Raw genomic sequence first — 14,547 nt, 5'->3', positions numbered from 1 at the left:
TAAAGGTGCATGGCTGGCTGCCATGTACCGGCCCTGACTTCCCCTGCTATCTTCTCATTAAAAAAGGTGATGAGAACAGGCATTCAGAGTCATCATTCCTGAGCATCACGATTTCTGCGGTATTCTATTAGGAACAGAATTAACCTAAAGGTCAGGACAGGTCCCCATTTGGATTTGTTCCACCGTGTCCTCAAAAGAGCTCCAGACATCACTTAGCTCCCTAGGAACTGCCCAAACACCAGGACACTTGAGCCGAGAAGTGAGAAAACCCACCACAAGGGCTTGTTTGTACAAAACACTAAAAACTTCGCAATACAATTTCATCTTTCCAGTTAGCTTGATTTTCCCCTAGAAACAGTGAATGATACATTTTAAGCAATAAGTAACTCGTATATAAATACTTCTACTCTACCTTTTCTAAGTTATTTTTAAATGCTTTAAAATTAAATTCTGCCTTTAAAAATAGATCACGACAGCTCCCACATGCCCCCAGACTCGGAGCAGAGCAGAAGCCTAAGGCGGGAAATAGGTTTCATCCTGAGTGCTGGCTCTGAGCCATCTTAGTGGCTGTGCCGAGGTCTCTAGGGATCCGGGACAAAGAATGCTGACTGATCACTCACCAGTGGGGGCTGGGAGGGGGGTTGAGAGATTTGTTCTTTGTATTTACAGACCCAACTGTCCTGACTCTGCGCCATTCCGTGATGACTTACGTAATCTATAAAGATGTAGTAATGCAGCTAAAATAGTTTAGTAGTCCACATCGAGAGAAGGTAAGCCCTGAACACTTAATAGAGAACTCGCACTTCTAGCCTTTCTGTGGGTCACAAAGCCAAAGCACGAGAAATCCCCAGGCCCTGGCTTCCATCCAAGGCCTAACCCTTCAAGCAAGAAGGGTAATAACAGCCCGAATATGTGCCGAATAAATGAATGAATGAACGAATTCCTATGTTTTGAACCGCATTTACACAGTACGGTACAGTGAAGGCTGCACCCAGGGCAAAAAGTCACTGTCAGCTCTGTAAAGATGACACTTCTTGAGCCTGGCACTTAGGTGTAAGCCAGGCATAAAATTCTTTTTCTCATTTCCCCTGAACCAAATTGAGTGTTTGGTAGCGTTTCTATACTGCAAATTCACAGCAAGATGGAACCTATGTGATTTCCAAATACTGGAAAATGTAACAAACATACATTTCTAAATGTTAATAGGAAAGACCAAACTATATACACAGAAAGAATGTATTTAAAAAGTCATTTACGAAGATGATTTTCTGCTATGAAGATGACCTCAATAAAGTCTTAAGTAGACCTGCTCAATAGTAAACTGCTTTTCCTTTGTTACCGGTTCAGGAACAACATCAAGCAATTAGATTCATTAGTGCATCTGTTAGGAGGACATTCAGAAATGAAAAGCAAGCTTCCCAACTTCTTTCTAGACCAAAACACTCCTCTGCAGCACAATTCTCCCTCATTGAATATTTATACTGCAAAATCACTAAAATCAACATCTTTTGCCCAGCAGACACCCTTAAAGCAGCAGTTCCCGAATATTTTTGTCTGAGACCCCTTTACCCTCTTAAACCCTGAGTATTCCCAAGGAGTTCTGCGTATGTGGGTTACCTCCACCTGCACCTATCGTATTAGAAATTAAAACCGAGAAAATTTTAAAACAAAAAAATACAGGAGCACACATTCCATAAGGCCTCTGGTAGATGTCACAGTACATTTGTAGGGTAATTAAAGCAAAAAATACATTTTATGCTTCACTGTTATTATAAAAATAGTGTTGATGTCACAGACCCCACCCCCTGGAATGGACTGGACTTGAGGACTTCTCAGGGGTTCCAGGACCAACTTTGAGAACTGCTATGTCAGGTCTCCGAAGGTCAGAGTAACAGGGAGTCTAAGTGGGAGATGGAAAACTCTGTGAACAGTAGGTTTGGGCAAACAGGCAGAGAGAAAGTATGCACTGGGCAATTTATAAGCCCTTCAAGGGCTTTTTAACAGAAGCTTTTATTATTTTTTAAAAAGAGAACATCAGACTGTACCAGCTATAAAAAAAAAAATGCAAGATCCCAGAAAACAGGAGAAGAATGTTTACTTTTGCTGACTCACAATGGCTATGCGTCTCGGGGCCTAAATGTGCTTCTTTCGAATATTGTGAAGTCACACACTCTTCAAAAAAAAAATGTACAGAAGCATGAAATACATTTTAAAATGCAAAATAAACCCTCCCATTACAGCTGCGGTCTTCAGAAAGAGGTGGGGAGAATGTTAAGCCTAGACTAAAAACAACCAAAAAAAAAGGTAAGTTTTGGCATAACCCAAAAAAGAAAGGTGGTTTCCAAAGAATTCCAAAGAAACAAAAGGACATTTCCAGTGACTGAGAAAGCCTTACATTTCATACGCAAACTCTATTATCTCAGCCAGACTCACTTTCCCAGGGTCCAATAGCAGGCATGACTCGTTGGGACTCTCTGTACATTGAAATATGTGTAAAATCTGCTTATCAGTGCACAGGGGAAACAAGCTCAGAGGTATTTAAAAACAGAAGCCGTGTTGTTCTCTGTCAAACTCTGTGGCATAAACTGTCTTAGAGCCAAGATTCCAGAGTAGAGATGTAAGCAGAGATTATGGGGATTTGATTTAAAAAGCAGCAGGACACTAATCACTAAAAAAAGCATCTACTGCAACTAAATGTAGAAAGAACACCATGTGTCTTAGCATGTCTTCACCAGCACGTCCTTCCTGCAACACCGTGGAAGGACCCCAGGAGAAGAATCAGACTCCGGCATTTTGCCGACTTTAAATTCCTTCGCCTTTAAGAGCACTAACAACAACAAAAAAATTCCAACTTTGTTTGAAAATGCTCAACGGCAAATGAAACACAAACCAATGTTTACAAGGTAGGGAAANNNNCTAGTCTTGGGAAGACCTCAGCATTGCAGATAGCAGAGGCTGGGGGTGTGGGCCCCGGGTGGTTCTCTCCTAACTAGAAGACGGCAATTGTGACAATTCTGGGCAGAGCAATTTCACTGCTCTCTTCCGCGAAATGGGGAGAATGCCCTGCCCTCCTAGGACTGTTCCGATTAATAGTTGAGACTCTGGATGTTCAGTGTCTAGCACAACGCTGGCCGTAATAATGTTAACTCTTTACAGTCAGAAGTCCACAAACAAGACCTAAAGCAGGCACTGCAAGCAGCAGCAGTCACGATGAATCAGATGAGACTGACCCAGAGAGCAAAAATTGTACGCAGTAAGGTTCTTCTTCTTTATGCTTAAGGGTACGAAAATGTTCTTAAATCACCCGCCTGGGCCCCTATGCAGGGAGGACATGGTCTCGCACATGCTGCATTGTCCAGCTTCTTTTTTGTTTTTTTTAAGATTCTATTTTTAAGTTATCTCTACACCCACCATGGGCTCAAACTCACAACCCTGAGATCAAGAGTCACATGCTCTACTGCTGAGCCAGCCAGGTGCCCCTGCACGTCCAGCTTCTAACTCAAGGGGCAGACTCCCAGATGACTTGGTGGGTGCCTTCTGATTTTTTTTTTTTTAAGATTTTATTTATTTATTTGACAGAGAGAGAGAGACAGCCAGCGAGAGAGGGAACACAAGCGGGCGGAGTGGGAGTGGGGAAGCAGGCTTCCTGCCGAGCAGGGAGCCCGATGCGGGGCTCGATCCCAGTACCCTGGGATCATGCCCTGGGCCGAAGGCAGACGCTTACCGACTAAGCCACCCAGGCGCCCCGCCTTCTGATTTTCTAATATCTGTACTCTCATCTCTTCTACCCTCTCTTTTTCTTCACTGCTTCATTATTTTACTCATTTTTCTCTCCTTCCCCAGCATTTAAAAGCAGGGAGGGAGACTGGAACAAGCCAGGGGGCACTACTGGGACCCTGACGATCACGCTTTCCTGCGTTCACCTCTGCTCTAGTGACCGAGTGGTGACACACCCAGTGGGACTGAGCCATGCTGCCCCCTGGGGGTGTGTGAGAGGTGACGGCAGGAGCAAAGGGATCTAACAGGCGAAACGTGGATGTCTGGGGCGTGCATCCCTAGTCCCCCACTTATGAGTGACAGGCCTGTGTCTAAGTGTCAAACTGCATGAGCCCCAATCTCTTCATCTGCAAAATGCAGACAGGACACCAGCTTCGAAAGGTTGTCGCGAGAATAACCTGAATATATATATATACACATGACAGCACTTTGTAAACTTCACCTTATCGGGGGGGAGGAAAGACTCCCAATGCCAGAGCTGTGGTTTATTACCAGCTTGTTCACTGTTACCTGAGTTGATTGATTTTTGTGTAAAAACATAAAGGATGAGGGACGAAAGTCAAAAATACTCCCAGCAACTCAAATTCTGATCACCCTGAATAAACCAATGACAGGTATTAAAACTCCTCCTTCATCCCATTTTAGGCAACCTACATGCAAGTGGGAGCCTTCCTTACACATAAGCTCGATGGCTTCAGGCTCAAGAAACTGAACTTCAGGGAGACCACAGGAGAAGAGTGTTAGCCCCTAGTGAAAGAAGTCGGCATGCCTGAAGTTTTTAATTTCCGCTTCTGGATGGCAAAGTCTTCAACCGCTGGCAAGGAGGAGGCTGAGAGAGGACAGGCCTGTAGGGGGCGCATCTCATGGTAGCTGTGTCCTGTGCCTCTACGTGACCCTGTCCCTCTCGGGTCACTCTCAGTCTTGGCCCCTAGCGTCAAAAGAATCCTGGCCAGTCAGTATTCAGTGTCACGTTGCTAGTGTGACTTCTCTGAATGTCTTCCGTGCACACATCTCCACACGCCTACTTTCCTGTCAGCCGCTCCAGCATGAGGGGCTGGCTCCCCCTCCCTGGGTCGTGTGGACCCTCCCCTACCATATTGCCTGTGGTGTTTATTTTCCTCTCTTCTGGTCTATGTTTCCCCTCCCTCCTTGGCCTCAGAGGCAGTGGGTTCATTAGTCTGAGCTCCACCGTCTGCAACAATAGTTAAGACTGAAGGGAAGAACAGGCCTTCCGATCCCTCTGCCAGGTTACAAAGCTCCAGAATGATGATCCTGATATCTCCCACATCTGGTTTCCCTCGTCTCCACTTTTCTCCTCATGAAATTCTGCCTAAGGTCAGAAATCAGTTGATTCCTGTCTGTCATCAGAAAAAAATACATCAGGGGCGGCTGGGTGGCACAGAGGTTAAGCGTCTGCCTTCGGCTCAGGGCGTGATCCCGGCGTGATGGGATCGAGCCCCACATCAGGCTCCTCTGCTATGAGCCTGCTTCTTCCTCTCCCACTCCCCCTGCTTGTGTTCCCTCTCTCGCTGGCTGTCTCTATCTCTGTCAAATAAATAAATAAAATCTTAAAAAAAAAAAAATACATCAGTTCACGGAGCTACTCACATGTACTCAGTAAACACACAACTGGCTGAAAGACAAAAGGAAGTGGAGTCCACTGCACTGAGAAAGGGCATTGCAGGCGAAGCCCTGCCCATGTTCGAGAGGAACATGGCGACATTCCACAGGAATCCCTCAATCAAGATAGTCACAAAACTACTCTCTAACAACCCAAGAGAAAGAACAGCTCTGGCGAAATGAAAACGTCAAATGAAAGATCCCATCTGTGGCAGACAGATTCTAAGATGGCTCCCGATGATGCCAACTCCTGGCGCTCACGACCTTGCGCTCTCCTGAGTGTGGGTGGAACCTGGGACTTGCTTCTAACCAGCGAAATATACAGCATCAGTGACTGGATGTCACTTGCAAGCACTGATTACGTAAGGTTCTAACTTCCACCTTGCTAGCCAGCTCTCTCTGTAGACTCACTCCCTCACTGGCTTTGATGAAGCAAGCTGCCATGTTGTCACAGCTGCTGCCCTATGGGGAATCTCACCTGGCGAAGACCTGACAGAGGCCTCAGGCCGACAGTCAGCAAGGAATTAACACTCTCAGTCCAACTGCCAACAAAAACTCAGGCCTGCTAACAGCCATGTGAGTTGGAGGTGGGCCCACCCCCAGTCAAGTGTTCAGATGAGACCCAGCCCCAGTGGATACCTCAATGGCAACTTCCTGAAAGACCCTGAGGCAGAGCCCCCAGGCAAGCTGGGCTTTGATTCCTGCCCCACAGAACCCAGGAGATAATAAATGTGTGTTTTAAGCTGCTAAATTTATGGTAATCTATCACAACACCAATAGATAACTAACACACCATCCAAGCCCCAAATAAAGGCAATGCTGGTAAGCACATGTAACTTTTCCTCTATTGAGACAACGTATCATGTTGGGAATTTGCTAGCTTAAAAAGTTACTTTTCTGAGGGGGCACCTTGGTGGCTCGGTCAGTTTAGTGTCTGCCTTCGGCTCAGGTGATGATCTCAGGGTCCTGGAATTGAGCCCTGCGTTGGACTCCCTGCTCAGCAGGGAGTCTGCTTTGCACTCTCTCTCTTTGCCCCTCCCCTCTGCTCATGCTTTCTCTCTCAATCTCTCTAATAAATAAATAAAATCTTAAAAATAGATATATATTTTTAAGATTTTATTTATTTATTAAAGAGAAGGCATGGTGGGGCAGAGGGAGACTCTTTCAAGCAGGCTCCCCACTGAGCACAGAGCCCAATGCAGGGCTTGATCCCACGACCCTGAGATCATGACCTGAGCTGAAACCAAGAGCCAGACACTTGACCAACTGAGCCACCCGGGCGCCCCTAAAAAGATGATAATTTAATGAGACATTATTTCCTCCCCTTGGTGTCTCCTCTAAGCCTTATTCCTTACTTCCTTTGTGTTAAAATAGCATCAGAAGCCTCAAGGTTTCTTCCTTCTTACATAACAAATGGTAAATACTCAAAATTTCAAAGCTTACATGTCTTGAGTTCAATCCCATCCAACCATAAACTGAAGACTTAAAAAGCCTTTTAAAAAAAACCACCTGGGATTTTCAAAGGAGCTCCCCAATTTTTCCTAGCCCAGAGTTCCAAAAAGCTACACATTCACATTCTCAAACACATGAGCTGGTTTTTAAGACTCTTGCAAATAACTCTTTTCTACATTAAAAGCTTCAGTTAAGGTCACAGCTTCAAAAACCTGCAGAACATTCTTACTTACATCCGGAAGTCTGTAGAGCTTCATCGTTCTCTGTAAAGTCATGTTTCTACTCAAGTGAGAAAATTTCACTTCTACCAGTTTCCTGGGGTTTAGTGATCGATGCCAGTATCTGGAAGACAATAAAGGTTTTAAAACCTGACTGGTTTCTAACCCTACCAGTTTTTACTCTTTGTCTCAGCTCAGCCGTTACAGAAGCATTTAATGGACACTCGTGATGCCCCCAGTGCGGAGCTGGAGGCTGGCCCTCTTCTTGTGTAAGTACTTTATCAGCTGTTTTGTGCATCTAAAATGCGTCCTTGCTTTCCTAGTTACGTTCCTTTGTAGTCCGTGACCTTCCGGCTCTTCCAGTAAAGAGCAATCATAAAATTGCAAAATCAAGTTAAAAAATGCCCAGTCTGCAAGTATTTAACCACTGCTGATTCTACAGAAAGCAAACCAAAAAGTGTAAAAACATGAAAACAGCTCCCCTAAATTAGTAGCTGTCGCTTTTATATAATGCACACCAAAGAAAACAACTTTTGAGAAACTACTTTGCATTTCTTAAGTGATTGCAGGTTAGGTACTAGGATGATTTGTATTAAAACATGCCTGCAAAGTCTTATTTGTTCAGGTTATTTATGAATAATGTTTTCTACATTTAGAGAGAAAGTTTCCTCTTATTTGAGGCAAAAATAGTCCAGAGAGGTAAACTCTGAGGCTTTACAAACAGGTTTGTCCAGAGACAAATCCGATAAACCATCTTCTCCCTGGATTAACCTTTGAAAGCTTGATAAGAACAGATGAAGTCATAAAAACAGAGCTTAAGCCTTTTCTTACTCTCAGCAAACAAGTTTGTTTGGGCTTCTCAACTGGTGTTTATCAAGTATCTGGAATCATTGACTGACAGCCAGGGCAGAGCCTGGTATCAGCTTGAGTGTGTGGAAGGAAGGAAAATGCTATAGCAGGCTGGATGTTTCAAGATCACAATGCCCCGGGTTCCGAGGCAGCGCTGCTCTTTCCAGTGGAAGAGACACAGAAATTCAGAACCAGCATCATTAGCAGGAAAACGTTAAAAACTCTTTATCACCAGGTGGTTCGACGGCAAACTGGAAAGAACACTGATCACAGCAGTTCTCGGCTGGAAAGAACACTGATCACAGCGGTTCTTGGGTCTGGTCTTCCCCTCTGCTACCAAACCTACATAATAACAGGTAAGCCCACATCCCCGAGTCACACGTGAGAGTAACTGGCAGCAACACAGCAGGGGGGCCAGATTCCAGGTGAGCGTGAGGTGCTGATACCTGCAGGTGGCCACTGGCTTAGGAAGAACCACTCCAGCGGTATAGACGGCCTGAAAAATCCCTTCCAGGTTCACTCTTCTGGTTATTTCTCGAATTAACACTGGGGCTACCCGTTTTGATCTCAATTTCTTATGAACACAAAGAAAGTTGATTTCTACCATCTTCTTCACACTACGAAAGAGAAAGATGTCAAAAATTGGAGGGAACATAAGATGAAAACATTTTTAAAAATAAGACAACACCCATGACATTTCAAAGACTAAGAAACAGAAAGACCCCCCCTTTCAACACAATGTTTAAGAACAACTGCCCACCATTTAGACATTTCACAAATTCAGATGGATACGCTAGTCCCCAAATCCCCTGCCAAAATGATTTTAACTCTAGGCCATGGAGACCCAAACCCCCTTGTCCTAAATAAATTTAAGACTTTAATTTTTTTTCTAAGTTTTCATTTTAGAAAATGGGTAAGATGTGCCTCAAAGTTTCCACGTCTGTTATTTTCTGTCATGTATGCAATTAGGACAATAACTGGGTCCCCCAGCTGCACAATCTGGTAAGACGTTGCTTCGGAGTAGAATGTGATTCCTAAGATCCTGAGAGGTGCTTTGACCAGATGAGAGCTGCTGTTTTTTTAGGCCACAGTAAACCTTCCAGAACTTCAAAGCCTGTTCCCTGCTCTGGTTCTAGATATGCAGGCACTCCATGTGCCATGGAGACTCCTTGACATCAAATGCTTTTTAGCAGCAAAGAAACTAACCCAACACACTGCAAGATAAACAGCCCTACTATGCATTAGATCTCTGAGTTTCTGGGCGAGAGATCCTGAGCAAAAATGCAACATAGCTATCCTAAGGATAAAAAGATTTTTTGAAAATCTCTCTCTCCTAAAATCTCTTAAGGTAATTCTTTTCTCCAGAAATAAATCTGAAATACCTATTTATAGCTTTCTTTATTCTGATACCTACATAGCTATATGTATATACACATAAAATGTGTCTGTGTGTGCACTGATGAGACTGAGACAGACAGCGCTGTCCTTTGTTGCTGTCTGTAGTCCAATTTTTTTTTTTATTAAATCAACTTTACTTTTTAGAGCAGTTTTAGATTTAGCAAACCCGATCAGAAAGTAGAGTTCCCGCAGACCCCCGCCCCCACCCACCCACAACCTCCCCCACGATCAGCAATCTGCATAAGTAACTTTTAAAAGTCTATTGTAACTGCAATTTTTGGAAAAGTAACACATCAGAACCGACATGGACAAGCTTTAATGGGTACCTGTCATAAATCCGGATGTTTGCTGGGATGGCACTTATGAACCCTACCAGCTTTTTGTTCGAAGACACTCTGACCCCACAGTGCCACTGAAGGAGCCAGCCTGGGGGACGCAGAGCCCTGAAGTCAATGCAGGCAAAGAAAACAGGCGCCGGTTAGTGTCCAGGAACCCAGGGAGAGACCGAGACACGCCACCCCGACTGCCCGTGCCCGGGCCGGCCAGACTCACCACAGCAGGAACTCGGGCGAGTAGTCGAACCGGAACACGCTCTCCTCATCTTCCACGTAATTCTCGTTTAACAGCGTGTACAGCTCCTTGAGCTACAAGACCAAGCCAGTGTCCTAGCTGTGGTGCTCGCAACCCCCCCGGAAGCAATGTGCGCGAGGGCACGTGTTGAACCCAAGAGTGTTACTCACCACGTCGGCGTTACCCAAATCTAGGGTGTCCCACATAAAACCCTGTGGCAGAGAATAGGGCTCCTGACGCACGTTGTCTTTATCCGCTTCAATCGCCCCGTGAGAGGTTATGACTTCATCTAGGGAAGGGCAGAGGAGAAAAAAGACAAAAAGAATATTCAATGACAAAGTATTCTGATGATCCAAAATGGTCCATCACAGAAAATGAAATCATCTCTAGGGGCCTTGGGTTTCATATCACCTTTGAAGATATGCTATTGTTTCAGCTACTTGTGGAGTGAAACAGGGTGGCCAGGCGTGGAGAAGAGCTGTTATCTCACCAATTAAATAGAAGGAGCAATCCTTTCTCATGCAATGACAAGGTGCATATTATGACATGACAGTGACTTCTCAGCCTCAATCCCTAGATGACAGATCCATCGCACTGCACCACAGTGGACAGCTTAGGTCCATGACAGCCTGGAGATGGTCCCTTCTTACTTTGCATTTCAAAAACCTGGGTGGCGGGGGAGTGACCTCTGACCCCTCCCAGCAATACCTACGACTAATTTCGGGACTGCTGGCAGTGCAGCTGAGGTCACCCATGTCTCCAGTCATTTCCACAAAGGTGCCCTTTTCCAGTTCCTCCCCCACAGCTTCCCAGTATGGCTGGGATAGAACCCAGTCCCCTGTGTGTGGCTGATGCCCGCCTGGCTGCCCACCTGGCCTTGCTCTCCAGCTTCACCCACGCTGACTCCCCTCAGGCAGGCCCCAGCTCACGGCATCTGGGGTTTCCCTCTGCTCTCACAGCCCTTCCCCAGCTCTCCGCGTGGGGGGCCGCTTGAGTGTTTGCAGATATAAGCTTACACATCACTTTCCTGCAGCATCTTTCCCCGACTAAAGCTTTTTCCTACCTGGAGGATGGCCTCCCTCCATCCCCACCTGGCCACCATTTTTATCCTACTTTCCCATCACTGTTTCCCTGTCATGTTCCCCACTGCCTGGCACCGAACGGTAGACACTCAATACTGATCTGCTATTACTCAGCCATAAAAAAGAACGCAATCTTGCTGTTGGTAACCCTGAAGGCATTATGTGAAGTGAATTAGGTCAGAGAGAGAACAAGAAATAGTGTATGATTTCACTTATATGTGGAATCTAAAAAATAACTCTGAATTCCTAGACAAGAGAGAACAGTCTGGTGGTTGGCAGGGGTGGGGGGTGTGGGTGTGAAATGGGCAAAGGGGGTCAAAACGCACAAACTTCCAGTTATAAAGCAAGTAAGCTGTGGGAACATAAGACACAGCACGTTGATTACAGTTAGTAACACTGCATTGCGTATTTGAAAGTTGCTAACACGGTAGATCTTCAAAGTCCCTATTACAAGAAAAAAGTTCTGCGCGTTGATGTGGTGAGGGATGGTAACCAGACCTCCCGTGGGGGCCGTCTCACAACGTACACAAACATCCTATCGGTATGTCCGACACCTGAGATTAATACGGTGCTGTGGGCCAATTACACCTCAAAGAAGAAATAAATAAATAAACAGAACCAGAAGAAAAAAAAGAAACCGGTACCTGCTGAATAAATGACCCTCAGGTACAGGCTCTGGCATCACCTTTTTACAGGTGGAAGCCACCAGGTCTGAGCCAGCTCCACGGGGTCTCGTCCTCTCCAGCCCCTGACTTAGTCACACTGCGGCACCAGCTCACCCCCGTGGAATATCTTAGGCTTCGTCAAGTCAGCCTGAGGGGCCAGATTCTCAGCGGCTCCCTGACAGTCCCTCCAGGACGTCTGCTTAGAGCTTGGCGACCCACCCGACACTGGGGACAGCCTCAGGCTGACTCTGCCCCCTCCAAACTTTGATGTTGCCTTAACTCAGGGGCAAACTGGGTGTTCAAGGAACTGGGGGAATCCTGCAGGGATTCAGGGGAAGGGCCAAAATGCGGTGCACCCCGGCTATCTTCCCAAAGATGTGTGCTGGCGTTGGAGGCGGCTTGCTTGTCCCCGGCGCCGTGACCTAAAAGCCACCAGCAGCCTGCCAAGCAGCATTCAGCTAAACCCAATACATCCGGATCCATAAACCCACATCCCTTTGCAAATGGTCACTCAGTTCGACGGCAGTTAAAATCCTGGAGATTCATTCTAGAGAGCCTTCCTCCACGACCAAACACATGTATTTCTAGAGCCTGAAGGAAAAGACAAGTGAGGAGAATCGCTCTCCTCGATCTTTCACGCTCCCTGGCCCGTGCTTTTTCCAGATGCGTGGGGTGGACATGCCTGAGAGAGGAGCGGGAACTTCAAAAAGGTTGAAAAACATTATCTGAGGGCACAGACAAGGATTGTCCCCGCATTTTAATGCGATGAAACGGATAATTTGTACATAACTGGACTATGAAGAGATCTGTTTAACAACCCTTTATCTTACAAAGATCCTGGAACCCGAACAATCAAGAAAGAAGAACGGAGAAGTAATTATAATCTATTTTCAGAGGAGGATAATAGAAAGCAGTAGGTTTAGCTTTTAATAGTCATATAAACATTTTTAGCACATTTATATCATCACCTTTTCTATTGTGAAAAAGGAAGAGTTAAACGATGTTTATGGAATTTCAGGAGGCGAGAGTCTGCGTGGACCGTGAGGGAGCAGACCCAGCGCTGAGGCGAGGCCTGTTGCCGAGATGCCCACGAGCCGAGGCGTCTCCGGAGCACCCCCCAGGGGCCCGGGCCCCTAACTGTACCGCGGGGTTCTTGGCTGACAGTAACTAACAGCGGCGAGCGTGCAGGAGCCTGCTGTAAAGCAGCACGAAACTGCCCGTTTCAGGAAGATTTAGCAGGGGAAGTAAGCTGTGTCTTCTGCAATAAGGGAGACGTGCGAGCTAAAAATTTATGTATAGGAAAAACAAGTCCATGAAGTTCAGGACCAAAACAGGTCTTTTACATATATTTTTAACACACTAATGTCTCAAGTGGGAGAAATTGGATTTTTTTTTTATAGGAAGAGGAATCAGACTCTAAAATTGTGTCTACTGAAAGCCAATGTCACTACCCAATATTTATGTTTTTTTTTTTTTTTAAGATTTTATTTATTTATTCGACAGAGAGAGAGACAGCCAGCGAGAGAGGGAACACAAGCAGGGGGAGCGGGAGAGGAAGAAGCAGGCTCATAGAGGAGGAGCCTGATGTGGGGCTCGATCCCAGAACGCCGGGATCACGCCCTAAGCCGAAGGCAGACGCTTAACCACTGTGCCACCCAGGCGCCCCCCTAATATTTATGTTTTAAGGAGAAAAACAGGACTTTTGTGTACGTTGTTCATCTGTGGTATAAAACAAATCATGGAAGTCCAGTCAAGTTTCTTTTGTGGTTTTTCTTGTTTGTTTGTTTGTTGTTAACCCAGCTGTTTTTTTGGGGGGGGCGGGGAGCGAGAGGAAAGGCAGAAAAGCTTACTTAATTTGGGTACCGGCTGTGTGTCCCAAAACTGGTATCTGTGTTTGGCAGCCACATCGATGCTCCTGGCGGGGCCCTGGCACGCGGACAACAGCTCCATTGCTCTCTGGATATCCTGCAACTTCTGCATTGGAATGGTGGGATTCTAGAACAGCAAAGACACACAGACACAAAAAGTGAGGAAGCTGCCACCGTTCCCAAACCTGGGGCAGACACGCGCCATCTGCCTTGGTGACTCACCACCAGAACCCCAACCATCTTCCTCTAAGCCTGGTCAGGGCCTCGGGCTCAAGGATGCCACCGTATTCAAATAAAGGAAACACGTTATGTTAAAGGTAACAACAGCTCAGTAGTTTTAATGGGGCTTTGAGAGTTTTGGGAAATCTGAAGTAAAGCCGACCACCCCTGGCTTCAGGGTCCCCTCTAACTGCAGGGGGGGGGGACCCACACACATCTGGGCAGAGCAGCAGAAAGGAGGGACGTGCACGCACACGTTACTACCACACAGCAGCCCGTCAGGAAACCCTCGGTTTCACTGCTGGGGTTTATGCCCTACAGTAGCAATGTGGGGACAAAGGAAATACCTGCTAGAATGGAAACCAGGCAGATGGGGGAAATTTTAGAAGAAAGAAAGAAAGAAAGAAGAAAGAAAGGGAAGGAAGGAAGGAAGGAAGGAAGGAAGGAAGAAAGGAAGAAAGAGAAAGAAAGAAAGAAAGAAAGAAAGAAAGAAAGAAAGAAAGAAAAAGAAAAGAAGGGAAAGGAAAGGGGGAAGGAAGGAAGGAAGGAAGGAAGGAAGGAAGGAAGGAAGGAAGGAAGGAAGGCTCCCTCTGTCAAATAAATAAATAAAATCTTAAAAAACAAAAACAAATAAATTGCAAGAGAGTGAGAAAGAGGAGGGGAGGGGAGGGGAGGGGAAGGGAAGAAAGGTGAATTGAGTGCTGAGCTGGAAAGGAAATTAACCAAGAAAGGAAATCTCTGAGTGTGCCTTCCGCCAGGACCACACCCTGTCCTCTCCCAGCTCCCACGCTCCTCCAGAGACAAACCCTCCAACGAGAAGAAGCAGTTT

The 14,547-nt window shown here is 46.0% G+C and overlaps 1 protein-coding gene across 2 annotated transcripts in view; it reads right to left on the bottom strand.

Annotated features, from left to right (window-relative positions):
• Positions 1 to 14,547, bottom strand: part of NMT2 (N-myristoyltransferase 2) — a 60,949-nt gene that overhangs the window by 11,371 nt on the left and 35,031 nt on the right. For both annotated transcript variants that reach the window (XM_040645378.1, XM_040645377.1), the window contains exons 3-8: positions 13,482 to 13,626; positions 10,055 to 10,173; positions 9,867 to 9,958; positions 9,641 to 9,757; positions 8,363 to 8,533; positions 7,083 to 7,191 (exon numbers count right to left, since the gene is read on the bottom strand). In XM_040645378.1, the coding sequence (XP_040501312.1) occupies positions 7,083 to 7,191; positions 8,363 to 8,533; positions 9,641 to 9,757; positions 9,867 to 9,958; positions 10,055 to 10,173; positions 13,482 to 13,626 (753 nt within the window). The remainder of the gene's footprint in view (positions 1 to 7,082; positions 7,192 to 8,362; positions 8,534 to 9,640; positions 9,758 to 9,866; positions 9,959 to 10,054; positions 10,174 to 13,481; positions 13,627 to 14,547) is intronic.

This window comes from Ursus maritimus, unplaced genomic scaffold (genome assembly GCF_017311325.1).
Source record: "Ursus maritimus isolate PB19 unplaced genomic scaffold, ASM1731132v1 scaffold_31, whole genome shotgun sequence".
NCBI classification, from domain to species: domain Eukaryota; kingdom Metazoa; phylum Chordata; class Mammalia; order Carnivora; family Ursidae; genus Ursus; species Ursus maritimus.
This window is presented reverse-complemented; position numbering and strand designations above follow the sequence as displayed.